The following is a 26,099-nucleotide window of genomic DNA, read 5'->3' as shown; positions in this document are numbered from 1 at the left end:
AATCACTCTGCATCTCCTGTGCTCTGAGGACATAAATGCAACCTTGACCTTGTCCCAGCTTCCTACACACAGCTAAATTTATCCTGGAAAAATTTCATCCTGCATTAAATGTGGGTTATACTCATGGCCTGATCAATCAGTAAAGATGAAATCAGACGATTTTGACTACTCCAGTTTTGTCAGCTGCAGTCAATAGCAAAATGACAGTGGATTTCTCTGAATCATGCATTTCATGCTGCCTGATGTTCCTTTTTTAAATTAAATACATCACATTGCTAACTTTCTGACAAATCTCACTACTGTCCTGAGGTTACGTGAGATCACTGGTTATTCATGTTAGCAGCTCCTCAGAGCAAAGCCTCGACACTCTACATAGTACCAAGAAAACGGATTTGTCACCATATCTCATCATGTTGAAAAGAAAAAAGAAAAAAAAAAAAGATATTTTTTCTTTCTCTGCCATAAAGTTTCTGTTGCAGTCATGCTACTGCTCTTCCAAGATACGTTCCTTTGACTGAATTATAGAGTTTGTAAAAAGTAACAACTGGTAAAATATGCATGTACTTACTCATCTTGAGCATGTTGATTTGATTGGCCTTGATTTGAGCTACCAAGGAGAGTAGGCACGTTATGTAATTTTTGAAGCAACGTTTATTCTAATAAAAAGTTTGTATGTAGTAAAACCTTTTTACCCTAATGCAGCTTGAGCCCTGTCAGAAACTCGGTACCCAAAAGAGCTGCAATTTTTACCCACAGATACACTCCATCTTACAGCTGCTCTAAAGGCTATTCACATGGATCAGGCACATTTCTTGCTAATGTGAAAACTAAAAGCTTAATTAGCAATTACACTTAGAAATCACAAATAATCTGCAGTTTTGGTGATTACACATAGGAGGGAGTAGAATACAACAAAATATGAAGTAATAAAATGTCTATTGGTGACCAGTAAGCATGAACTCCCCTCTTCTAGAAGGCTGATATCAAGCTTTTAAAATTAAACTGTAACTGCATGAAATTGAACTTTTTTTTCGACACATGATATTATAATTCGGACTCAAAATGCATGCCTAAATTTTATCCTCATTACCAGTGACTGAATTGGATCAAATTTTAACCATAAACTGTTATGAGAGAAACAGTGAACTAACTGACCTGGAAGAAAAAAAGCTGATGACTGAAATAAAGACTGGGTTGCATCAGACAAGTGGTCAGTAGTTGGGACCAGTGGTCCTTATGGAGCAATGAGACTCCTCTTGTGGAAGCACACACAAATATCCAAGCCAGGTACTCAGAGCAAACACTGAAATTGTCCTTTTAAGGGTAAGCGTAGAATGTAAGTGTACACTTAACATCTTCATACAGCACAACACGTGGGTTGTTGAGTCAGGTCTCAGTATGAGCAGAAATCAGACACTTACCCACCTCTGCCCCATACATTGAAGAACTTGCCTTGACCCGTAGAGCACGCTAGTCCTAGGCATCCTCTTAGGGCAGGTGTTTATAGTTACAGGTGGAAGTGTCTGATTTTAAGGGTACGTTCGGTCACAGCTGAAGGGAGGAAGTTACCTGTTTTCTGTTGCTGCCCTCCACATCTCCAGCACACTCCTGCAGACAGGGGAAGAGGAGGCAGCGTAACTTGGACTCCCACAGCAGCAGCGGGTGCTGCCTGCACACTCAGGGCAGCAGCCTCCTGCCACCCACCGACCAGCGGCAGCTCTCCCGCCTTCCCTGCTGACCAGTTACACGCACTTAGATGAGCACGCAGAAGAGAAGATCAGCATTTGCGCTACTGTGTCACAGCATCCTTTTTCACTTTGTCACTGTGATTGGTTTTATGGAGGCCAAAAGTTCAGATTGGGACTTCTCTGTGAGGAGGGGCTGCCCAACACCCACCTCAAACAAACTGTGTGCTTAACACTAATGTTTGACAATTAAGATGGGAAAAAGTCAAACCCACAGATTTTTACAGAGGCCTTATTGAGCACGGAGTGTTTCAGTTGTTTCAGGACAGACTCCGGTGTCAGAGGGCGAGTTGGAAGCATGGACAAACACACCATTTCCTTCTTTGTGTGCTGCCTTTGCAGTATGCATTTTGCTAACCTAATCAGATGAAGATAAACACCTTGCAATATACTTTATAACTGACGTCAGCTTTTTGTGTGCTTGGAATGATGTCAGTGCCAGCTTTGCAGCTACACTTTAATCTCTTGAGCAGAAATGAATGCAGCAGCTAACCTATTACTTTCTACAAGCTGCCACACCAAGATTATTTTATTTTTCCCCTGCAGGCTATGGATGTTGTGCGAAGGAGGCAGGAGACCCAGAACAATGTGATCCACTGCTGTACTGAGCCATTTTTGGTGAGGAGTCTAAATGAATTTAAATTGAATAATAACTAGAATAAATGACACCTCGCAGCACACAAGTCAGTCTTGTTTAGGCCCTTAAGAAGTGGATTCCACTCATTTATATCAGCACAAATAATATCAAATTAATTTCTCAGGATTTACACTGCTATCACTGTAAATGCATTTTTCCTCACATTTACATACACTCACCAATATACTTAAAACTTTCCAAGCCAAATACAGCCTAGTTTCAAACCTACATAGAGGCCTTTGGGGAGGCATCTCAGGAGGACCAAAAATTCAAGCAAATAGCCTAAATTGGCTTAATTCAGAAGTCAAAAAAGCGGAAATGGAGACATGGAAACCAGTACCAAGAATGTAACTATCAAGGACATTGGGAAAAGCAAAAGTTAGTGCCAGAACTGGCCTGATTTAAGGTTTTTTTCTTTTTTTGAAAATTTTCCTCAGTCGTTTATGTTCCAGTGGAATTACACAATACTACAGGTCATTTCTACCCCGGTTTACTTACACTTTGATTTCAATTTGTCTCATCATGTTACCAATTTTCAACATTTGCTTCTACTGAAAGAATAGGAAAGTTACAAGCTAGTTAAGTTGTTAGCTATACTGTCACTTATTAAATTAGCAAGTTTTTCATAGAAACCTTAGACAAAACTTTAAGAATAAAGAACTGATCATTACTAATTCTTTTGGTATTCATTATGCTATTAGTCACAGAGCTCACTCATACATTTCCAAATTTCAACATAATCATTTCAGGATGAGGAGTATTATTTCTACCCTCTTCCCCATAATTTTTCCTTGGCATCACATTTCATACCCTTCCTCTCTGTCTGCCAGGAAAGTGCGGTTTGGGGTTTTAGGGGCTTGGGTTTGGCTTTTTTTAAATTTTTTTTTCTTTTCAGAAACACAGGTTTACCAAGGTTATTTCATCTCTAAGAGAATGCATTTTTAATTGACTTGTTTATCTGTGTAACACATGCACACCTCAGTAAGGCTAAGGGATCAGGTTATATGACTTCATGGTGCCAAAGGAATAATTGTCATTTGTTCGTACAGTCCTGAAGAAAAGTCTGTAGCTTGAAATCACACACAGTGCTGCATTAACAAAATAAATGTTGTAGTAAATAACAAAATAAAAAAGTATCTTTAAAAAAAAAAAATTGGGAGGGGCAGAGGAGACAGAGCAGCTGGAGGGCCTCTGCTCCCAAAGTCTGCCGTAGGGACCCATTCTGCGAAATGGTTTTGTTTGTAGACATGGCTTTTCACCCTGCACAGTCGTGAGAAGATCAACCCCCCTTCCCCAGGACCGCGAAGCAGCTAAGCCCATCTGACAGTCTCTGCTCAGCAAAATCCTACCTCCCGCTCCAGTTGCTACCCAAACCGAGGGTTAGGCAGCACTAAAAGCTTTTGAGGCATTTCTGCAGCAAGCAGTGCTATACCCACACTCCACTAACAGCGCCCATGAAGCAAGAATAAAAAAAGAGCCAGAAATCAGCTGTTTGAATCACAGATCCCCCTCTCAGGTTTCACTTTAGGGACAAGGTAGCTCTGAAAACAAGGCACCCCTTCAGCATTTTATAAAGCTGACCAGCTGCCAAAGGATTCCTCTGCAGCAACACCAAGAAAGCGTTTGCCTCAAATAAAAAATTCACTGCAAATGAGCAATCATTAGTCAGCCGCATTTTTCATATAATTACTGGCAGTGAAAAAGCAAGCGTGCAGGTTGCTGTAAAATAAGGTCTAACTACTTCCACCCAAACAGAACAGAAGCCATTCACATAAGTTTTAGTGGGGGAGAGGGAAATCCTCAGCACTCCTCCCTCCCCTTCTCTCTATGACTGATTACAATCTGCTTTTTTCTATAAAGCACATTTATTGTGGGAGTTTGATTTGAAAGAGTTTCAAGTAATTTAAACTTTGGCTGCAGGCATACAGATCATTTAAGAACTGATCTTCAAGTGTTTCTACATGTTAATAACATTTCTAGTTCGTGCAATAATCAACAGTCTTAATTCTCAACCTACCAACTGAAATATTCAACACATGCCAGGAATTACCTAGGATGAAATCATGTAGTACAAAGTTAGCCAGCCTGACAGTAATCCCTGTGCTAGCAATTTTGGTGCAATACTCTTACTTTGAAGTGGAGAGGTTTGGGGCTTGGGGTTTCCTTAGGGGTGATCATCAGCCACCTATCGCTTTTTCAAGCCATAGAACTGCTGAAAACAGACTGCATCCTGGTTCAAATCAAAGCCCAGTTCAAGTGGTCTTTTCTTAATGGACCAGGATTCATCTGTCCTGCCTCATGTTCACAAAGCACCTTATTACTCCACATGCATTTCTATGTGATCTCACTACCTACATCTATTAATTATTATCCAAGATGAATGACAGAAACACAATCTGGCCTTAAATAGAAGACAGTAAATTAGCTGGTGCTATTTCAGATCCATCCTTTCTGGAATTGAGGTGCAAATGCAAGATGCACATTTCTCTAGGACTTTGGAAAGTGCAAGTGCCAGCTTGTTCCATTTTGGTATCTCTCTTCATCAGCCAAAGAGCCTCCCATCACCAAACACACATAGCTCTCACTGCATGTCAGTACCCTCCTTGAAAAAGGGAAATGGGCTTGATAAGTGGTAGGGCCAAGCCAAAAGAAAATACACAAAATAAAAGTCAGTTTCGTTCATAGCAAACAGTAAAATTTTTGATGAAAAGGCTTACAGTGTTACCTTGTAAATGTAAGTGCTAAGCTTTCTCAGCTCACAGGTCTGGCAAGAGCTTGTTAGCAGCACAAAAAATACCAGCGCAATGATCTTAACTCCTGCAGCACCTCAGACATTCAGTAAGAACATCGTTCACCACTGAAGTTTAGTTAAATATGCACAATTTTATTTATTGAAGAGATTAGGACAAAAACATTAAACCAAATACATGACAAAGCACCAGAGGCAGTAAAACCCCACCATGCACATCACCAATCTTTCCTCCTATAAGGTACTTATAAAATAAAAAAAGTCCTTCTTGACACAGCACCATCTTCAGAGTGTAAAAACATTACTCCTTTATATTCTTAGTTACCAAAATAGAACCAAGGCAGGTCAGCTGCAGCTAGCTTTGTCTCTTGATAAAGAACTGTGAAACATCCTCTTGAGAGTGGGACCATAACTTTCCTGCAAGGCAGGCAAATAGCATCCATACGTCAAATGCCAAGTAGCTGTACGCACATGCCACATACTATAATTAAGCACAAATTCAAGTAACATTTACATACTACAGAGTCCACATGTACCTACCCAAAAAACATGACCACTTCACAAAACGTATACAGGCAGTAATATCAGAACAACTGAGGTACTGGAAACACAAATATTTATGCCAAGAGATTTCAATATCATACAGCAATATAAAAGCAGTAATAAAAACATTTGCCAGTCTAAATCAAATAAAGCTATCTAGAAAAAGAAGCTAAATAAAAAGTTATTTAGGGACAGAAATACCTGAACAGAAAAGAAGTGTGTTAACTACAGCATGTAACATGTCATCCCAAGTCAACCCGTAATTGAAGTACTGGCTTAATACATCACTACTGTGACATTTTCTTCAATAAATAGAATAAGTCTTGACAATACAAAAGGTGCATATTACTGTGTATGTTTCAAGAGGAATATCTGTAATATAAATGTTCAGCTTATTAATACCCTCTTATTTCTCATTCTGGACATAAGCAAAAATCATACCCAAACAATTCTTTTCCCAAGGAGAGGAATTCAAAGAAAAAAAAAACCCACAATACTCTTCTTCAATAATAAAGAGCCCTCTATTTACACATGGGCCAGTCAGTTAAGAAGAGATCGGTTCTCAGATAAAGACACGATTAAGGGTTTTCTGCCCTCTCTAGTCATATACGTGCAGCATGGCAGATATGGAAGCCAGTATCTCATATCTTTAAAAAAAAAAAAATTATACAGTTTTTCTTCTTTTTTTTCCCCATTATAGCAGTAATGCATCTGGAAGTTCGAGTTATAATAGCTTCCTGCAACAAACCATTTGACACAAAACAGAACAGCTTGTTAAATGACAGTTACTTCCCCTTAAGGGAACAAAGCATTAAAATGTCATTTCCTGACAAGAATATTAAGTAGTTTATTTAGAAGAAATGAGTTGAAAATAGCTATCAAGAGACACGAACTGAAATTTTGTTTGTTTTTAGCACCCACTTTTCATGTCCGTCTTTGTGCACCTAATTTTTTTCTTAAATTAAACCCATTAATTATTAGACATCTGATTAAAAAAAGTTAGCCAATTGTACTTTCCCTGAATAATGGCTGAAGTTAAATATCTAACAGTGCGATGCCAAGATGTGAGCTGAGGCAAAAAAGTTTCTATTTGTTGAGTTGCCACTATTTTTAATGGAACAGAAACAGGAGTGATACAGCTGCACCAGAATTGGCATGTGCAGTCTCCTTGGCTCCAAAAAGGTGAGAAGCTACAATTGCTCCATGCTGCCTTTTCTCCTCCAAATCAATCTAACCTGATAGCAAGCTCCCCCCGCCCCCCCAATCTGTCCCCATGCTACATTTGTTATATTAGCTCCTTGTGGAGGTTCCTTCTCAATCTGAGGACCTCTGAGTGTCTTTTGCTACCAAGCTAGGCTGATGCAGGATATGATTTAACACGGTCAGGAAGGGCTCCTTCATGTGTCCATCTCCAGGTTGTGTACCTTCTGAACACCAGTCTTTGTGCTCAGTTAAAGAATGGGTCCAAGTCTTCTTCCATGTTGACATCAGGCACCAGCTGATCTGATACTTCCTTAGCACCATATCCTGAACTCGATACATTAAAATCTGTAGAAAACCATGGATGGTCCAGAATTTCCTGTGAAGTCAGCCTTTCCGATGGCTCCCGACGCAGTATGCTACGTATGAGGCATTTTGCCTTGGGCGATAGAGTATCTGGAATGTTAAACTGCCCACGACGGATCTTGCTGAAGAGGGAACTAGGCTCAATGTCATGGAAAGGATAGCGTCCAACTAGCATGGTATAAAGCATGACACCTAGACTCCATACGTCCGCTGCTTTGCCAGAGTAGCTGCCATTTGTGTTCAAGATCTCTGGACTCACATAGGCTGGGCATCCATGCTTATCGGAAAGAGAGTCATCATTTCCTCTTAAAATATAAGCATCTTCTAGGCTTTCCAATTTCACTCTAGTCCTGTGGGCAAAAAACCAAAACCATCAGGGTAAGCAAACATCAAAACAACAAATTCCTGGCTGTTACAATTACATGCTTGTAATAGTAATACTCTACAAAATTCAACAACCTCAGGAGTGCATCAGTTTAAAATCCCACTCATGGCACTTGTTATAGATAATTGATACCATCTCCTCTATACTGGTTAGAGATATTAGAGACGTACAGGGAATATTGCCACACGCAAAGCTACAAGATTTCAAATACAGTTATGCCCAGTCAACTCATTAGTGAGGTCTTGAAAAGATAAAAATAATTGCCATATTCATGTGTTTGGTAAATTTTACATAGATGTGATTTCCAAATAGAGACATAAACCTCAAGATATTTTCTGTGTTGGCTGCACTCTAATGTACCTGTGTAGGACTCATGCCCAAATACAACCTAGTCCTAACCAGATAAGGTTATTTTGACACCTTCACACTGGTAGGCAGTTACTACTTGCACCTCTAATTCCTCAAGGTTCAACAGGAAAAAAACAATCACTGACCCTAAATGATCCCTCTGACCAACCAACATTTTTCTTTATCCCAGCATTAAGGAAGAGAAATTTTAACAGATTTCAGTCTTCCTAAATAGATCTTTGGGCAAAGGGAGATTAGGTGAGCTGAATGCCGCCAAGATTAACAGCAAGCTTATCTACCCAGCCAAACCAGAGGAGCTCCTCACATTGGAATAAACAGAGAGGCTAGCAAAGGACTTGCAGAAAGATGACAGGGATGTCTTATCTAAATTGCAAACTCCTTCTCCCTGCAAAGCACTGTGAACTTGTCATTGTGCTACAGTAATTATCTCTGCAAGAGAATTTTCTTCCCTTATGGATATCACACAGGAGCAGAAAAAATGATGCCGAGTTGCTTGTCATAGCACTAGATGAACATAACCTTTCTTTCCTTTTAATTCTCACTGCTATCATCCATAATTATATTTAAAAATCTGTCTCTGTTACAGGCATCCAAAAAGATTACCAACTACCCTTTAGACTATTTGCCAGCAATGGTCGTTTTTGAGAGCAGAATTACTACAACGCAACAGGAGTTGGCCAGTGCATCTGGATAGAAGAGTAACCCAACAGTAGTGCAGGCTTTCTTTTCAACAACTCAGGATCATAACTCAGCTTTGGGTATTACTGTCCTCGACCCTCAACCTCACTGGTCTGTATGATCACTCTTAGCCCTGTGTCATGGCCATGTTGCCATACCACAGACATTCCCAGGCAGGGACTAAACTCCATCCCAGAAAGCAGAACTCGCGTCTCCTGACTAAAGCACATCATTTAACAGGCATTTAAAACAGACAAGGAGAGCCTGTTTCTTAAATGTTTACTGAAGACAACATTACTCGGGCTTGAGTTGCAAAAGACAGCTGGGCCAGGTTTGGCTTAGACTTGGTTCTAGGGCAGCTCAGCACTATCTTCTTTGAACCAACAGAAGAACATTTTGCTCCATGGAGTACTCCAGAGGCAACTGTGCCATAAACTCTCATAGTGACACTTGGACCTTTTCAACAGCTAGAGACGTTTACTAGCAGAGGTGAAAGCCCCTTTGGCAACATGCCTCGAATCAGGAAGTCATAAATACAGAATTCAGAATACCTGGCTCCCAAACACAGTATGTCAAGGCAGCCCCTTCTCTCCTTAAATAGGCCAGTGTTTTCTCCCCCAGTGCGGATGCTGAAGGGGTTTGCGCACGCAACACACCTGCTTCCTGATTAATTACCCATTGCCAGCCTAACAGCACTTCTGCTGGCGATGGACAACCCCCTCATTAGCACTCAAACAATACTTTACAGCAGCAATACCTCACACAGGAAGCTGGCTGCAAGGAGAAACTCAACTACAATTATCAAGACCACAGCAATTTCCCTCTGTACACAGCTCAGAGGGTCCAAAACAGGAGAGGCACTAGAGAAGAGTCCTTTCACGATGCTCACCTTCAACATTTTCCTGCACCTGCACAGCGCAGGAAGAGCAGTGAGGAGAAACGCCCAGTGAAAAAAAAAAAAACAAACCAAACCACGCCAAGGAGGGCAGAGAACAGAGAGGAGGAAATGAAAGGGAAGGCAGGGACATGAGTTGTGGTTCCATTTGCATTGCCCACCTCAGTTTTTCCACAGAAAAGTATGTGTAGCAATAAAACGGTGAGGCCAGCTACTCAAACATGCATTAAGTCACTGAACTGCCAGACAGGAAAGCATCGACTCACTCCTGCTAACTGACAGAAGCAGAACACACACACGGAGGGAGCGGGGCAGAGCATGCTATTTCTGAACAACCTACAGGAGGGAATTCACCCCCACACACGCTCTCCTGCCATCCCAGTGTCAACAGCGCAGGGAAACGCTGTTTACCCTCCCATGCCATTTTACCTTTCTGAGAGTTGCCAAAGAATTTAGAGAAACGGTGAAATGAGAAACTTTTATATTACAGAAAATGACTGGAATTCCCTAATCTCTTATTTCCTACAACGGACGCGGTACAAAACCAGAGAGCAGACTGCAAGGTGCGTCAAAAAATTCATCTTTTTCTCCAACAGGAGACATAATTTCTTGATAGTAAAACAGAAGCAGCATACAAAAGCCTTATCCCCGTCTTGCTTTTCTTGCAAGGTGCTGCAGCCTGCAGCCCTCTGCACATGCCACAGCGGGTTTTGTTTAAGCAAGCAAATGGACCAACAGCTGGCCCTTATCTGCCTGCTCCTCCATAAGCTGCGGCCAAATGAAGCAAACACTCAAACCAGGTTTTTCATCCTACTGAGTTGACAGGCTCTGAGGAAACAAAAGGTCCCAAATTAAACAAAAACACAACCTTCAGTCCTCATCCTCCCTCCTCGCCAGCCTCCAAACCCTCAACCAAGTAGCACCCTCGTGTCTAAGGTCCAAGCAGTGAAATGGCTCCTCTGCAACGAGGCGGTGCTCCAGCGCAGGTACGCATTTCCCTCGCAAACCGCAGGAGCCGCGTCTCTTGAGCACGTACGGCCAGGCCCACGGCCTCAGCGTGGCTTTCTCCCCTTCCCAGTTACCACCAGAAGCAACTCGGGCATTCCCGTTTTCATTTGTAAGGTTGGGTGTCTTTGCAGAGGGTGACAACGCAGGTTTGCCATCCTTATCGCAAGGAGAGCGCAGGAGTAAGGGAAGGGCACGCCGGCTCACCCGTTGGCACAGTCAGTGCACAGAAGCACTCACGAGTTTTTGCTGCCAAGGGCCGTGGCTCAGCTCTGCCGGTGCCCTTCACTGCGAGCCAGCACCGGGACCAGGGAGACCCACTCCAGCCTGTTTTCACCAGCGACGGATGACTTCACGTACCTCCGCCACGCAGAAAGAACACAGTCTGCAATCGTACTACAATTGAGTAATACGCAGGTGTAAATGGCAAGCCTCACTCCTCCCTTTTACAGCCATTTCACATTTTTTCAGGCAATCAAAAAGGAGCAGCCTGGCTCAGGAGCTGCTATTTCCCAGTGCACAGCACCCCATCTCTGCAAGAAACAGCTTCCAGCTCTGGCTGGCTGGCCGGCCTTCCCTTCCTCCCCATTTCATGCACTGCCTGAAAGAGCTCAGTTTCTGCAAGCTGGAGAGCTTTTTTTTTTTTGGGGGGGGGGGGGGGGGCGGAACAGGAAAGAGGGGAGTCTAAATACACAGAAATGCAGAGACATGCTGGATGAGAAGCGATCTCCCTCTCCCCCACACACTCTCTCAGAGGAAGCACTGAACTCAAATATCCAGGAAAAAGAATAAAAGCCAACAACAACAAACAGACCCTCAAAATTGCAAGTAGTTTCTGAGGATACAGAACCTCCACAGCAAAGGGTGGGGAGTGCATCCAATTGCAGAGTAATTGGACAACCCTGAATTTGACATCTGGCAGGCAAGGGACAGACTCAAAACCAAACACTGACATGTGAAATCACAATCAGCTTTGAAGTGCCTCCCATCACAGAGCAGAAAAAGGACAAACAAAAATAATACCCTTTTTACTTTTTAAAAGTCACGTTTCTAAAAAACTCTCATTCTCTAAATAATTAACTCACTTCAGTCAACTGAAGGACCCCCACAACAGAAAAAAGTTTTCCAAAACCATCAGCATTTGAGTTTGACCATTCAAACACTTGCAACAAAATTAATCCCTAAAGTTCAAATGTAAGCTACTGCCAAAGCCGGATGAGAATCGCTTCGTACACATACTGCAGGGCAACAAAGACTTTTGTCAAGGCTTACGTAATTACAGTACATAATTTCAAGTTTTAATGCAGACCCTGAATAAGCACTTGGAAAAAGAGCATTATGCATCTATCAGATCATTGATAAAACACTGCATTAGTCTAATGCATTAAAAAAAAAATACAACACTGAATCATGGCTATTTAAAAAGAGGAAGCTATTCTGCCTATGAATGCTTTCCCATTACTGGTGAATGAAACCACAGAAGTGCAATCAGAGGGCAGCAGCAGCACTCAGACGGGAAATGCGTCTTTGTCCCCATAGAAACCGTCAGGGAAACCCATGAAAAACAATACCACTCTGAATTTCTTATCAATATGCCATTCATTACTTGACTGCATTCAGACTTTGCTCTTCAGTAATGTAACAAAACCTAATCAATTAAACGCCTTCCAGAAGATTCTTCAATGCAAGCTCCTGAGTTAGCACCCGTCTCTGGCAGACGCCTTTGTTGCACATCCTACACTTTTTTCAGTGATTCGCATCATTCCTCCCTGCAGAGCTCAGGGGCTACTAGCGAATTGCTATCCTGCCTTTTGACACCGAAGCCAGGCCTGTAAGAACCCAGCATTCACACTTGCTCTCCAAAAGCAAACGCAATTTCCATACCAAGATCAGTGGAATTATTGAGAGGGCTCTAAGCTCGTAAGGCAGGAGGAAAAAAAAAAATCTGGAACATTTAAAGCAGAAACACTGACTGAAAGTCTGAGTGTTTCAGAGGAAAATATCTCCACTGCAGTGAATAAACAGTCAGTAGTAAAGAAGCCCATGCCTGAATCAATGAAAGCAGTAGCTTCTAGTCTGTCCCCGAAGCCATGTGTATGGGAAATAACACCTGAACCACAGCTGAGCCACTGTTACCGTTTTGGAAACACTAACTGCGGAGCGGATCCACAATTCTAGCACACCGCCATCCCCCAGACGACAGCCAGATCAGCTGCTTTGGGAGAAGATGGAAGAAGCCATCCTGCTATGGACACTCCAGGTACACCATCCACTTGCTCTTCAGGCTGGGTCAAGATTAGATGATCCAGATTTACAGATTCTATATAGCAGCCTCATGCCTCCAGAGATCAGAAAACAACTGTCATCACCATCTGAATTGCCATTTTATTAATATGACTGCAGGTAAATATAAAATGGCGACTTCTGAAGGGAGGACGTGCCTCACAATATTCCCCCGTACACATAAAAAATGAAGGCACCCAAGCAATGCTCTCTCATATTTCAACATTACTCTGACTGAGGCCAGGAAAGCCTTTCCCTAGGTAGAGGCACTCAAGCCATCAACTGCCCAGTAGCTCACGGATTGCTCCTATGTGGCCAATAATTTACAGGTCATTTAATCAAGGTCAGTTGCTAGCACCCCATCATAAAGACGAGATGAGCATGAATGCAATCATACCATTAGAGTCACAAGGAAGGGAAAAAAAAATAAAAGGGAAGCTTGACATTGGAAACAGTTATCTTTTGCTAATTGATTTTTTTAACTAAGGGACTCTCTCCTAAATAATGCAGAAGTAGGCTGCCGTCGCAGAGACGGTGAGATGGGGAAGGCAGCTAACGAAACCCCGCACAGATGATTTGTGGCTCAGTGCAAAGACTTGCTCTGAACTCAGAACTACCCCATCTCCTCCGGGGGCAGCAAGGCACGCGGGATCAGAGAGGAAATGTTATGCCATCAATTTAAATCCTGCTCCTTTCACCTCACACGTAAGATCCCTTCCAGTGCGTAACAGCACACAGCCTGGGACTTCACCGCAACAACATCCTACGCAACTTCAGGAGGAAAAAAAAAAAAAAAAAACCCAAAAAAAACCAACCCTGCACAAAGGCTGTCAGACAAACAGTCTCTTGCATAATGAAACAGGCTCAAGGATATGTTTCGAAAGACAACTGGGACTTGCAGGCAGTACAGGTTTACAGGATGAACCTTGTTCCTAAGGGAAGATTCGCTCACTGGTATTTCCTCAGAATGAGGAAGCCTCTAAAAATTACATAGCCCCCACCCTTCCTCCAAAGGGATGCTACCAGCGCACTCAGCCCTGCCCCGCACCCATGCAGGACCCAGCAACTTAGGGCTTTTAACTTAAGCTGTTGGGTTTTGTTTTTTTTTTTTACAGACTTCCACTTAAAAAAAATGCTCTGAGACCACCCCGTCATACACCTCCAGGAAGGGCTGGGGCCCCAATGACCTCATCTTTACAACGCTCAAACAGGATTGCTGGGAACAGCCTCTGTGCCCGTACACCGTACACTTAGTTTCTTCCGTGCCCTTATTGCCTAAGGAGACACTTTCCCCAAAAAGTAGGTAGGTAGGTAGCGATGTGTGTGTTGGTGTGCAGACTCTGAAACCCAATGGAGACCCTTCCACAGAGGGGCTCGCTCGCAATACTGTGAGGAGCCCTTTATTTGATAAATATCTGGCTCATGGCACCTCACTTTTATCTTTTCAGATCATATTGAAGGTCAGAGTTTTAAAACACTCTGCTGTCAACTGTAGGCTGTGTTAACCATCTTTTCTAGGTCTTTTCATACGACACACAGTGAAAGGAGGCTCCACAGGGAAAGGAGGCCAACATTTTGTTAACGTAACTGCATGTTGTGAAAAAAGCCCTACACTTTCTGAGCCTGCAGTGGGTGCTCAGCACCTCTAAGATAAAGCAGGGCCATTCTTTCACCACCCCACTGGAAACCTTTTGCTTAGCTGTCTGTAAACCTGTCTCCAAGCAATATACATCTACCAAAAAGCAGGTGCTTAAGACTAAATACGCCCCAGTTTGGCTCCTGTTTACAATCTCCACCCTACCTCTCCCTCCCAAGCCTGAAGTAATCTCATGGTGTGATAATAGGGACAATTAGAAGAAAAGGCAGCAGAAGAATCTCACCATGACAGTCCACTGCGGCTGCCGCTCGCTGGGCTCCCTCCCTTCCCTCCTCACCCCCAGCAGGGACGTCCACAGACATCCTCAGTTTTCACTCAAAAATCAACATGGAATATTCTGCACCGAGTCTATAGATGGAGGTTTTCAAATCTTCAAAATGACCAGCTCTTGAACTCTTAATGCAAGATGTCTCAAGAGACATCTTTCCAGGGACTGCAGAACACCTATCCTCAGAGAGATCAGTCCCGTGACAGGCATCTCATGACGGGCATTCAACCACGCTGCCCACATCTGGCATTACAGCCAACACGTAACACCGTTCAGCCAGAGGCACCTCTCGGAAAGTCACACAGCGTGGCTGAGGAGGCCAGGCAGGACACGGGAACAACCTGCAGCAGTACAGCCCAGCCTAAAGGCAGGCCCCCCAGCAGGGCTCCCCTCCTGCTCCAAGCATGGCACTGGGCTGCACCTCAATACCACCCTTCAGCAGAGCTAGTACGTGAGGCTGCAAAGGGGAGAAGACTGAAGAAAGAGTGAGGAAGAAAAAAATACACGTCCAACTATGAACCAAATACCAAAAGATAGCACAGTCCAAGGGTAAAACCTTCTGCAAACTCCAGAGTTGGCTACTACAGCAAAGGCTCTCACCACTCACGGTCTCACTGAAGGGCCCTGAGCTGACTCAAGGTCCATTGGAAGCTCCTCTCCTCATCCTGGGGCCAGCCAGCAGCCAACTTCTCCCCGGCTTTTGCTTTCATTTATGACCTTAGGCACAGCACTTAACCTCTAGGACTATCTATGCCCTCAGGAGGAGATTCGCAGGGCTGGCGTGATGTTTGACATCTGCACATAGCCTCCTGCACCCTGCTGGGAAAGGTACCGCATACCCAACAAATCCAAAGCGCCTTGCTCCCAGGAACGCCGGGAGAAAACACAGGCTTAGTAACCAAACCACATGAAGGCAAAAGGGAGCATGAACCCTTCTGTGGAAAACAGTTGTGCAACTGCTTCATCCTCTATCCTAAGTTTGACAGCAGAGATTTCCTGCCTATGAAGAAATTTGCCTTCCTCCCCGTCTTCTAGGAATAATAACTTCTGGGTTGAAACATGACCTATGAGTCTCCACTATTGAAGAAGTGATGCTCTTTGGTCCTGTGGCCCCATTCAGGGTAATGTGAAATGCTTAAATGACAAAACAGATGAAGCCTGCTTTTATTTCTAAATCTTCTGGTGCTTAAAGAGCACTCCCGTTTTGTTTAATTTTCTTCCACTTTAGGACTCTCTTTCTAGGACTTAGGGAAAGCGTTAACTTACCTGTTCTCTATTGAATCATAAGTAAAACAGCAAGTTCTAACACCACAGGGAAAAAGCGGCTGACTGCATTACAATTTGATAAATGCTGAGGAGGAAACTTACTACAAACTATAAGAAAATGAAAGGTCTGCTTGGAAAAAGGTCAGTATATGCATTCTGTATTTTTTTGTGGGATCAGGTTTGTATCACTAGGATTACAAACAACATAACTAGGTCACCTTAAAGCATCACCCACTCAAAGCTAAGAAATTCTAGAGGAAAAAAAGAAAAAAACATTCTAAGAGCACCAAATAAATACATTATGCTAACACAGGCTTTCTAAATTAGTGTATTGTACTGGCTGCATTCCCCTGGCACAGAGCAAAAAGTGTCAAGTTCTATTCATTTTTTATTGAATCCCACCTGCCTACCATTTCTCATATTTACTCAAAGAATACAGGAAAATTACAATATCTAAATACCAAAATTATTTTAATTTTCCCTTCAACAAGTATGATGAATGTACAAGGTCTTTAAGCTTCAAATATTACGACAGCTAATATTTTAATATAATTAAAGGCTTAAAAATGCACTAAAGAAATTAATAATTCCCTGACAGCAGAAATGTTCTTGTGTTAAGAAAACCATTGGAACAACCAACACAGAAATGCTTGATTTAATTCTGAGATCTTTGAGGTGGCTCTTTCTCAAAGCATCTGCTATATATCAGACTGATGAACTGTTTTATTAGCTATATACTGTGTATAGTGCTATTTTTAGCACAACCCAAAAAGCCCTGCCCATTCTGCAACATCCTTACGGGACAGCAGCTAGAAGTCGCTCTCCCAGGGTTCTACCACAAGGACAAGGAAAATGGTAAATACCATGACATAAGCACAGCAAATATAATTAAAAGCAAGAGGCCCACACCACCAACATTGACATGGCTTAATATACAGCACAAGAAAAAATGACCAACATGCATGGAAGCAGAAGACATACAAAACCATGTATTTTATCTTAGCTGATCTCTACTGTTTTGGATTCAAGTTTTATTTAGAAGTTTAAAGACCCAACTTTTAAAATATTCAAGAATCTTATAGGTACTTTAGAAAGTCTGGTGAGACCCAGCATGGGAAGTCAGTAGTGTTTTCCGTATTTTCAGTGCTCTGAAAGTCACTGCCCTCATTTAATGGATGTGCTGCTGCCTGCTAACCCAGTCTTACAAAACATTTCCAGCCATCCTGTAATGTCTTAGAAGTTCTACCTCATCAAGATCAGCTACAGGTTTAAGGAGCTTAACTCTGAAATTTCAATACTAAAAGACCACAGACACACACACACATATCCGAAAACCCACAATCCCCCAACCTTCTTTTAAACGAAATGGGAAAAAAAACCCTAAAACCAAAACCATAAAAGACCTAAGGGGCTTGGCAACAGCACACATCATTTTCATGGAATGCAATTTACCATATCTGCAAAATTTCTGCACGTCAGGATTAAAAGAAGCTACAGATAAAGTACCTTGAAACACAGACAAATTGGTTTTGTTTGTTTCTACATTGTGGAATTTTGGATTTCATTTGAAGTGCTGGTATATTTACACATATGTATAGTAAGACGTAACATACCACCTCAGTATACCTTTGGTTTAGCATGTCAAGAGAACATAACTAGTAAAATTAGGACCCCTACAAAATGCTCAGCAGTACCAGCCTCCAATATTACTTTTTTCCACCGTCTTACTTCCCAGTTCATTACAGACATCCCAGGGTACCGCAATTTGCAACATGCAAATAACATGCACTCTTAGCAGTGACATCAGGAGGAGCAAAGAGCACTCATGACTGCTGCTAGATCAGGAGCCTGAATCTTTGCAAATTCCAGCTGGAATTCAGATAATGGGAATGAGGTGGAAAGAGTTTCAATGTTGTATGTACCGGTCTGCAAAACTCCAGGAGCTCTGATTTCCTATCGAACTACCAGGATATCATTAGGATCGATGGAAGGATTATGTACTAAGAAATGTTTTAACTGATTTCCTTTTTTAAACAAATGCAACTGCTTCCATATATCCTTCACATTCTCTCTGGCTCCTCCAGTCTGGCAGCTCCCAGCTAAGAGCAGACAAGTATCTTACTAAAAAAATAAAAGCAGCAAGTTTTCCATTCATGTGTTGCCTGCATGCTGGATTTCCCATCTTTTCTTCTACCAAAATAAAAGCTGCGAGAGTCTTCAATAAGAGACAGTTTCAAAGCAGTAGGTACTAAAGGTGAACTGCAGAAAAACAGACTTGAAGAAATAGTTAGGAAAAGAACTACTGAGAAGGAGCTCCACTGAAGAATAGGTGACACAAAGCAGTGGAGTTCACACACGTTTCTCAAAACATCATTTTCACCTCTTTTCTTCCTCCTTGGTTCATTACCGGTATCAAAGAGCAATAGATCATGCAGCACCCATCTCCCAGGCACGGCCGCCGCCGGGAGCTTCTCAAAGGCTCCGGAGGAGGTGGGCATCCTCACCAGCACCAGCAGCCTCAGAGAAACGCGAGCTCGGAGGGGTGCAAGCAACACACAAACACCTCTGTGAACCCGGAAGGACCAGGAAGATTTTTCAGCCTAAATATAGCAGCAGATTGAAAGTGATGACTGATTACAGTCTGATGATCAGAGCATGTGAAAAAAGACGGTCGCTGTTTGGTTCTATTTCTATCTCACACTATTTCATCTCTGTTTATTTAGCAGAGAAAGGATTACAATACCTCTCTACTTACAAATCAACATTACATCCAGAAGAAAACCACACTATGATTATCTTAAAAATAACCAGCAAGTCATATTTGACCTTTAAAGTGAATTATTGTATAATTGGAAGACACCGTTCAAAAGTGAGTAACTGTGATTTTGCAGACTGCAGTTATGTTAAAAACATTCATAAAAGCAAACACTGCTATTATAGTACGCACCACTCTTCTTGGGTGGCTAAAGGATTTGGCCCCGTGCCTCGTGTTGCATTCAGTTCCTAGTAAGCGGCGGGGTAGGAGTTCAAAAGTATTCAGCACAGGCCCACGTCTGCGCCCACTGCACTGCCCTGAGCTCACGCTGCCTTCGCTTAGAGCGGAAAGTTAGGGTGAGCCTAACTAGGGCTGCTCCGAGTCCTGTCCTTCATGCAAAACCACACAAGTTTACATATATCTCCAGGAAAAAAATCAATTTTAACATTAGGATGTTATCAGCTACAATGGAGAACAATCCCTCCCTCAACTATTTTGTACAAGTTGCCTTCTTATCTGCATCAAAGGTGCTATAATGGTGTTTAATTATTAAACTCAGAGTAAAAGTTGTGAAAGTGCAGTTTACATCTATCTGCTCTGAATTTCTCTCTGAATGGACATTAAGCTAGTTTCATTTTAGGCTTTTTTACTTGAAGAGGGGGAAAGGGTAATCATATATATTGGGGCTGCAGAAGAAAAATACAGAATAGCTATTTGCTTTGCAGAGAATTGCCTGAACTGAATTAAGAAGTGAAAACACGTCTTTTATTTTTCAGTTTGTAAAGAGACTAAAAGGAGAAGCTTATTTTACAAAACTCAGCTTGTAATAAAATTTAAGTACAGAATATCTAAACAGGAAAGATGGTTGTCATTTTTGTTTTAAGGACAGGAACTTCTCTTTCCTGCCTGAATTGTGAATTAAGTTTTTTCTGATTCTCAGATCATGGACTTACTGAGCCTGTAGAAAACTTATGTGTCTCTGCTGTTGCTTATCACTTCCCCAAACAGCTCCAAATGGAATTGATATGCACTGGTTATTTTTAACAAAGCTCTCTAGAACATCCGTTTCACTCTGCAACAGTCTGAACAAGCTTTCAGACAATTTACAGGATTTAACTGAAAGGGAAAAAACATCTCCCCAACCTCTACCAAGAAATGAAGCAGCACAAAGGCAGGCTCTGCCCCCATTTAGTTTCTCTTTTTTTTTTTTTTTTTTTGGTAACGGTCATCTTCCAATTTAATCCCTCTGTGAAAGCCTGACATTAATCTGACAGTGTTCATTACTCTGGTGCTTTATGTGGAAGTTGCAAGTGAATACATGATGTAACATAATGAAAACTGATAACCACAAGGAAAGAGATACGAAGTTTCCACAGGTACAACAGTATAGCTACGGCTCAGGATCAGAAATAGCACTTCAACAATATACCCAGAGCATCTAGCATTACTTCTTTCCCTGTCTTCCCATACTTCTTCCCCAAATCGTTTACCAACCATTTATTAAGAGACAAGAGTATGCAGCGAGGAGACTGAAAAAAACAAACAAACAAACAAAAAAGGGTAGTTCCCCACGTACCACAACAGCTCTGATACTAAAAACAGGCACCCACACAGCAAGGCAGTTTTAGTCTTAGTATGATTAGTGACCACATAACACTCTCAGAAGCAGTTTCCAAGCCCTTCCCAGCGCGGGAAGCAAGAGCCATCCTCAAAGCAGTCCTTCAAAGCACTGGTGGCCCTTCCCTTCAACCTGTGTCCACATTAACCACTTGGCTGTTCTTCCTCTTCATGCCTCCTCACTGGGATGAGCCATTTCAGTCCCCAACCCTCTTTAACATACTGGGTCTTTTGCTCCTTCCCTCTTTTAACACCAGCAGCATTTATGATAGCGGAGCCCTTACAGACCTCTATGCAGAGCCTTCCTCCAGGAGACGTCCCTCCTTAGGAATGAGGGTGTTCCTCTCAGTGGAAATGCAGAGGCCAGGCACAGATGCAAATGGCACTCTATACTTACTTTACTCCTAAGCCAGAAGGTAAAAGGGCACATCCATCCCATGATCAGGTTGCAGAGGAAAACAAAGAAAGTATAACACCTTGTGTACCACAAGCGAAGGGTACGGTGACAACGAAGGGCAGAGCATCCTGTAACTCTGAATCTGACCTTGGGCACCCCCACCTGTAAAGTAAGGGAGACTCTTACCTTTCCTCATCCTTGAAAATAAACTTTCGCAGCTTGAGATCTCGCAGTACCAGTCCACCATCATGGCAGTGTGCAACAGCAGAAGCTATTTGATAGAAGAGTTTGGCTGCCTCCTCTTCTTTAAGCTTCTTGCAGGTACGAACAAACGAATGCATGTCCCCATAGCTCCTTTCAAAGAACACATATGCTTTTGTCTCCCCAAGAATTATTTCAGTAATTTGGTTGATATTTTTATGCGCAGGCAGACAAAAACATGGTGCTAATAACTCCTGGTAGCAGCCAATATCAAACACCTGCAGGAGCAATGACAGTAAAGCCAGGGTTAGCGGCACAAAGGACAGTGAAGTCATGGTACATCTAATTCTGTTAACAGAACCATCTCTAAGTACAATTTATGCAGTTGCTGAAGCTGCACCGATGTAAACAGGATGTCACAAGCTCACAGCACTGAGGACAAGACAAAACAGACTACATAACCCCACACAGAACATACGCATAACCTTGACAGGAAAGGCTAGTCTTCAAAACTTGTAGCAAGAATAGTCTCATTAGCTAATAGCTGATCAAATCTAGAACGTAATCCGAATTAAGCTCTGAACACCAGCGACATACAGGACCAGTACTTAGACGGAAACGTGTTTATCTTCTATTTTCCATCCAAATACACTCACAGAGAATATGGCCAGTAGCTCTGTATTGAGAGAAGCTGTCGTATTAAATCCACCCTGATCCACATGCCTCTCTCTCTTGATTTTATTAACCCCTTAGAGCTTTAAGGATTTTCAGGTTTAAAATATCATCCAGCACTATTCATATTTACTTCCTGCCTGTCTTTCATCTCTGACAAACAGCAAAGTCACTTTCACTTTCAAAGTCTCAGTTTTACAATGGCTGTTTATAAGATCAGAAGGACAACTGGGGAAATAGCCTTGCCTGTTGGAGTGTAGACAAACATCCTTCAAAAGGCAAAGACAAAAACCACCCTGAACTCTCTGCATTTCAATCAAGTGCTCCATTAAAAGCCAAGTGTCCCTTTACTAGTAAGTTTGTTATCACTGATCTTATGAATGAGCTGTAAGAATTAGAAAGGCTGCTGGGAAACTCAAATATAAAAAGTTACTATAATCTAGTGATGGCGAATGAATCAGTATTTGAGTCAGTTGAGAAATGCCCACATTACAAAAAGAAAGACTTCATTGAGAATAACAGAAGTCAGTGTCCTAAAAGAGAATATGAGCAAAGTATTGACTGGAATGATTTTTATTTTTAATTATACCCACTCCAGAGGTACTACAAAGCAGGGGATTAGCATTTCCACCAGTATAAAAATTCTATTAATATGTAACTTGCTCTTGGGTGTTTTGTTACTTTGGTAAAAAGAATTTAAGGTAGTCGTGTGTCATTCTAACTGAACATAAAAATGAAGAACCAGTATAAGTCTCTAACCAACTGGTGTAAACTGCCATTGTTTTTCTTCTTTTTGTGTTCTAGTACTTGTATTCCAATAGTGGGTATTTGTATCCTCTCCAAGAAGCAGATCTCCCTGCTTTCTTTGAAGCTGTAAAAAGCTTTCAAACCGAGTGAGAGAGATACAGTTCAATCAAAATTTACCTGAGGCTTCAAAACCTGAGTCATTTAATGCTTCAGAGTGCGATCCTAACAAACTCCTTCCACAGAAAAGGACCCAAACCCCAAGAAATTGGGACAACCCCTCCTCACACACCTCTTTCTCTCCACCCCATACCTGTGCTGCTCTACTCCGGCACAGGCAAAAACAACCTTAAAGGCAGACTGCCAAACAGATCCAACACATTTTAGGGGGGGGGGCAGATTAGCACTGAGGCACTCTGGTGACATGGTGCGCCAGGGAAGCAGAGCCGGGGTGGGAAGGGGGTGTTGCTAAAATCCCTGGTGTGTAATTCATTCCAGAAGAGAATTCATTGACATTTGGATCTCAAAACTCATAACCACTACATTGTAAGTGAATAGCTCTTCTACAAAGCGGCTGCTATAAAATAAAATTTAAGCAGGAACATTCGTGTAGCTCAAACCCTCATGTGAAAAAAAGCCTTTCCAGCATTCTCTCCTAACCAGATTATCCTGATCTAAATTAGTTACATTTTGTGGTTCTCAGACTATGTTAAATAAGTAGGTCTGGGTACGTACCAGTACTATGTTTGAAAGGGAGAAGATGGGAAGTGCTATAGTAGTGCTACAATCTAGAATACTTTTTATAAAGGGCTTCTTTGTATCCCAGCTTTTAAGATCCCTGGCCTCAATTCAGCAAACGTCCAATAAGCTGCAGTTTGATTTAGTTCTTGCTGGGAATTGGAAGTGAGAAGTTACCATTGTCTGGATGCCACAGAGCCTTGAAGCAAATAACGGCATCTGTACAGTCAGTGGGTCCAGCCAAATGAATCTTGAGAATCATCAGTATGTGTCTGTTATCCAAACCAATGTTTCTGCAAGCAACCTCTAAGAGCATCTTCAATAAGATACCAGACAGCAGGTCTCTTAGCCGGAAGGCTGCTTGACAAATAGTAGTCATGATACTGCAGGCATTTTAAAGCACGCATTAAATTAAGATGAGTTCAGGACTGACAACTGCGTATTCACAAACTAGCAATTCAGGCTAAGATCATATTTTTAGAGCACAGCTAGAAGTAGTGCCTCGCACATATGGAAAAACTGATACTATTCAAATGTCAGGATCAGCTCAAAAACATACAGCTTAAAGGGAAGGAAAAAAAAAAAAAAAAAAAAGTCCACTCTTTGTGAGCTGCAGTTATGCTGTTCATACTGTTATCAAAACAGTGCCTTAATCCTGCAAACCAAACAGGAAACAAAGAAGAGCATAGCCCCCGTTTTACTACTTGCTATGCAAGTTCACCTATAATTTCATGCAGAGCAGCAGCTTTGTGGGATGTGTTTATTTCATGAAAAGATGCCAATGTCCTAGAGCGCAGCACTGTACTACTGCACCAAGCAGGGCTTTCATTCTAGAAATTCTCATGTTCTGTTTCAGTTTAGTAACAAAGCATTCAGTTCAGCATACAGTATTAGTCCTTTGCAAAGTCACGGGCCCTTTTTCCCCCTAAATAATCACACAAAGTCCTAGGCTGCGTTAACATCAGGTTTTATAACTCAATCAGTAAGCATATTTGAATTGCCCTCTGAACTGCAATCCTTACAAATAGCAAACAGGAGCAATTATTTTCACTTCCCTGCTACAGCCTAGTCCATAACTTCTTATGAATCGAGTACAAGAAAGTATGAAACAGTCAGCAATACTATTATTAATCCCTGGAATACAAATAAGCTATAATGCGTCTACTTTTCCGTTTCGCAGTTAGTTCGACACTAGAAATTTACCCAAGATAGCCAAATGGCACAATTCCATATTTTGGGAACAATACAAACACTGCAGCGTGCGTTGCAAGGTTGCAATTTGCTACGTAGTTATAAAAACTACTACTGGATACCGCTTCGGTTTGCTGGGCATAAGTCTGGCTCACTACAGACAATGAGAATCTCAATTTAGGAACAAAGGAAAATGTTCCCTCAGCCCGAAAAAAGAAAAACATCCCTCCACAGACGTGCACGCATGTGGGTTTCTTTTTCCCACAGCTCACCTTTGAACAGTAGGAGCAAACTGGGAGGAGGCAGAGAAAAGCAGGCAGGCTACAAAGAGTAGGATAGCTATTTTGTCTGCTCGTCTAAAAAACGTAGGTGTGCAGGTTTTATTCTTGCTCAGTTGTGCAACGGGGGAGGATGCTGTTTGCAAACAACCTCCGCGGTGAGGGAGCTCAGGCTGATTAATTCGATGTGGATTTTTTTTTTTTTTTTCAAATCACTTGCAAGACAAAGCTGATGGCAGTCTCCCCCCGACTTCTCCATCCTCTTCTGCACCCCAACTCACAGACCAAGGGACAGGAAAAATCGAGGAAGCCAGCAGGTCCCAACACCTTAAAATTAGCTGGGGATTCCCTACTCCATTTTGAAAAGTGAGAGTGGGGAAGACGAGGCTTTCTCCTGATCTGAACTCACGTTAAGACCTACTCGAAGGACGGCTCTTTCCAGAACAATATCCCCTGGGTAAGAGGCAGCGCTGGCTCCGGGCCACCGCTCTACGGTGGCCATTGTCTAGAGAGAGGGAAAAGTTACAGGATGCGCCTTTAACGCTGTCTCCCTGCCTTTTGTTTCTCAACTGTTTAAGAAGTGAGCTACACCACCGTGCTTGGCCCTCCTGCAAGACGCAGGAAACCCACGCGCGACAGCCAGCTAACCCGGCGGAGAACAAGGAGGAGAGGCATTACCTTGCAAACCAGCTCCTCGCCACTGTGCAGATGTACGGCTCGGAAAACGTGGTCTCCCTCGAGAGGCTCCAACAATAAGTATTTCCCGATGCAAGAAACGCAATGCGACAAGTTCGGGGTCTCCGGCGGGCTCGGCGAGCCTAGATTCGGGCTAAAACTCTGGCTTGGCTCGATGGACCGTATGGACGAGAGCTCCTCAAAATCCTGGGTTTTATTCCGCGGTCTCCCATATCGTGCTATCGTGATAGGGGTTGACCTTTGTATGTTCATGAGTATGGAGAAGACCAGCCGAGACGCTGCACCGGAGCCCTGGCGTGGAGCGCGGTCCCTCGCCCGTCCAGCTGCGGCTGCCTTTGTGTGGCGGGGGGGGGCGGGAGCGGGAGCGCGGCGGCGGCGGGCGACCAGCCTCAGCGCCGCGTCCTGGGCACAGGGAGAGAGCGCTCAGCCCGCGGCCCTTTGTTCCGGGCGCGGAGCCGAGCGGAGCGGCGCGGAGCGGCGCGGAGCGGAGCAGGGCAGCGGCGCCCGGGGCCCGGCGGGGCGGCGGCGGCGCGGAGCGGAGCGGCGCGGCCGGGCCTCGGCGGCCGCCGCTCCCGCGGGGCGCGCAGCGCGGGCGAAAACAAAAGGTGAGGTGAGGCGCTGCGCGCAGCGGGGATCGCCCTTCCTCCCTGCCACGGCCAGGCAGAGCCGCGCTGCCGCCGCCGGGCTGTAGATGGCGTGGGAGCCCCGCCGCAGGCGCCCGGGGCGCTCCGAAAATGCCCCGCGAAATAGCGAGGGAGCATTTA

General features: G+C 43.1%; 1 protein-coding gene across 1 annotated transcript; it reads right to left on the bottom strand.

The window, feature by feature from the left end:
* Positions 1–7,078: 7,078 nt before the first annotated feature.
* TRIB2 (tribbles pseudokinase 2) lies at positions 7,079–25,587 on the bottom strand. Its single transcript, XM_075707942.1, has 3 exons — positions 25,318–25,587; positions 21,002–21,294; positions 7,079–7,590 (listed from the first exon to the last, which is right to left on the bottom strand). Exons 1-3 carry the CDS (start codon positions 25,585–25,587, stop codon positions 7,122–7,124), a joined length of 1,032 nt encoding a protein of 343 aa, XP_075564057.1. The 3' UTR covers positions 7,079–7,121.
* Positions 25,588–26,099: the final 512 nt, after the last annotated feature.

This window comes from Pelecanus crispus, chromosome 3 (assembly GCF_030463565.1).
Source record: "Pelecanus crispus isolate bPelCri1 chromosome 3, bPelCri1.pri, whole genome shotgun sequence".
NCBI classification, from domain to species: domain Eukaryota; kingdom Metazoa; phylum Chordata; class Aves; order Pelecaniformes; family Pelecanidae; genus Pelecanus; species Pelecanus crispus.
The sequence above is the reverse complement of the archived record's forward strand: the minus strand, read 5'-3'. Positions and strand labels throughout refer to the sequence as shown.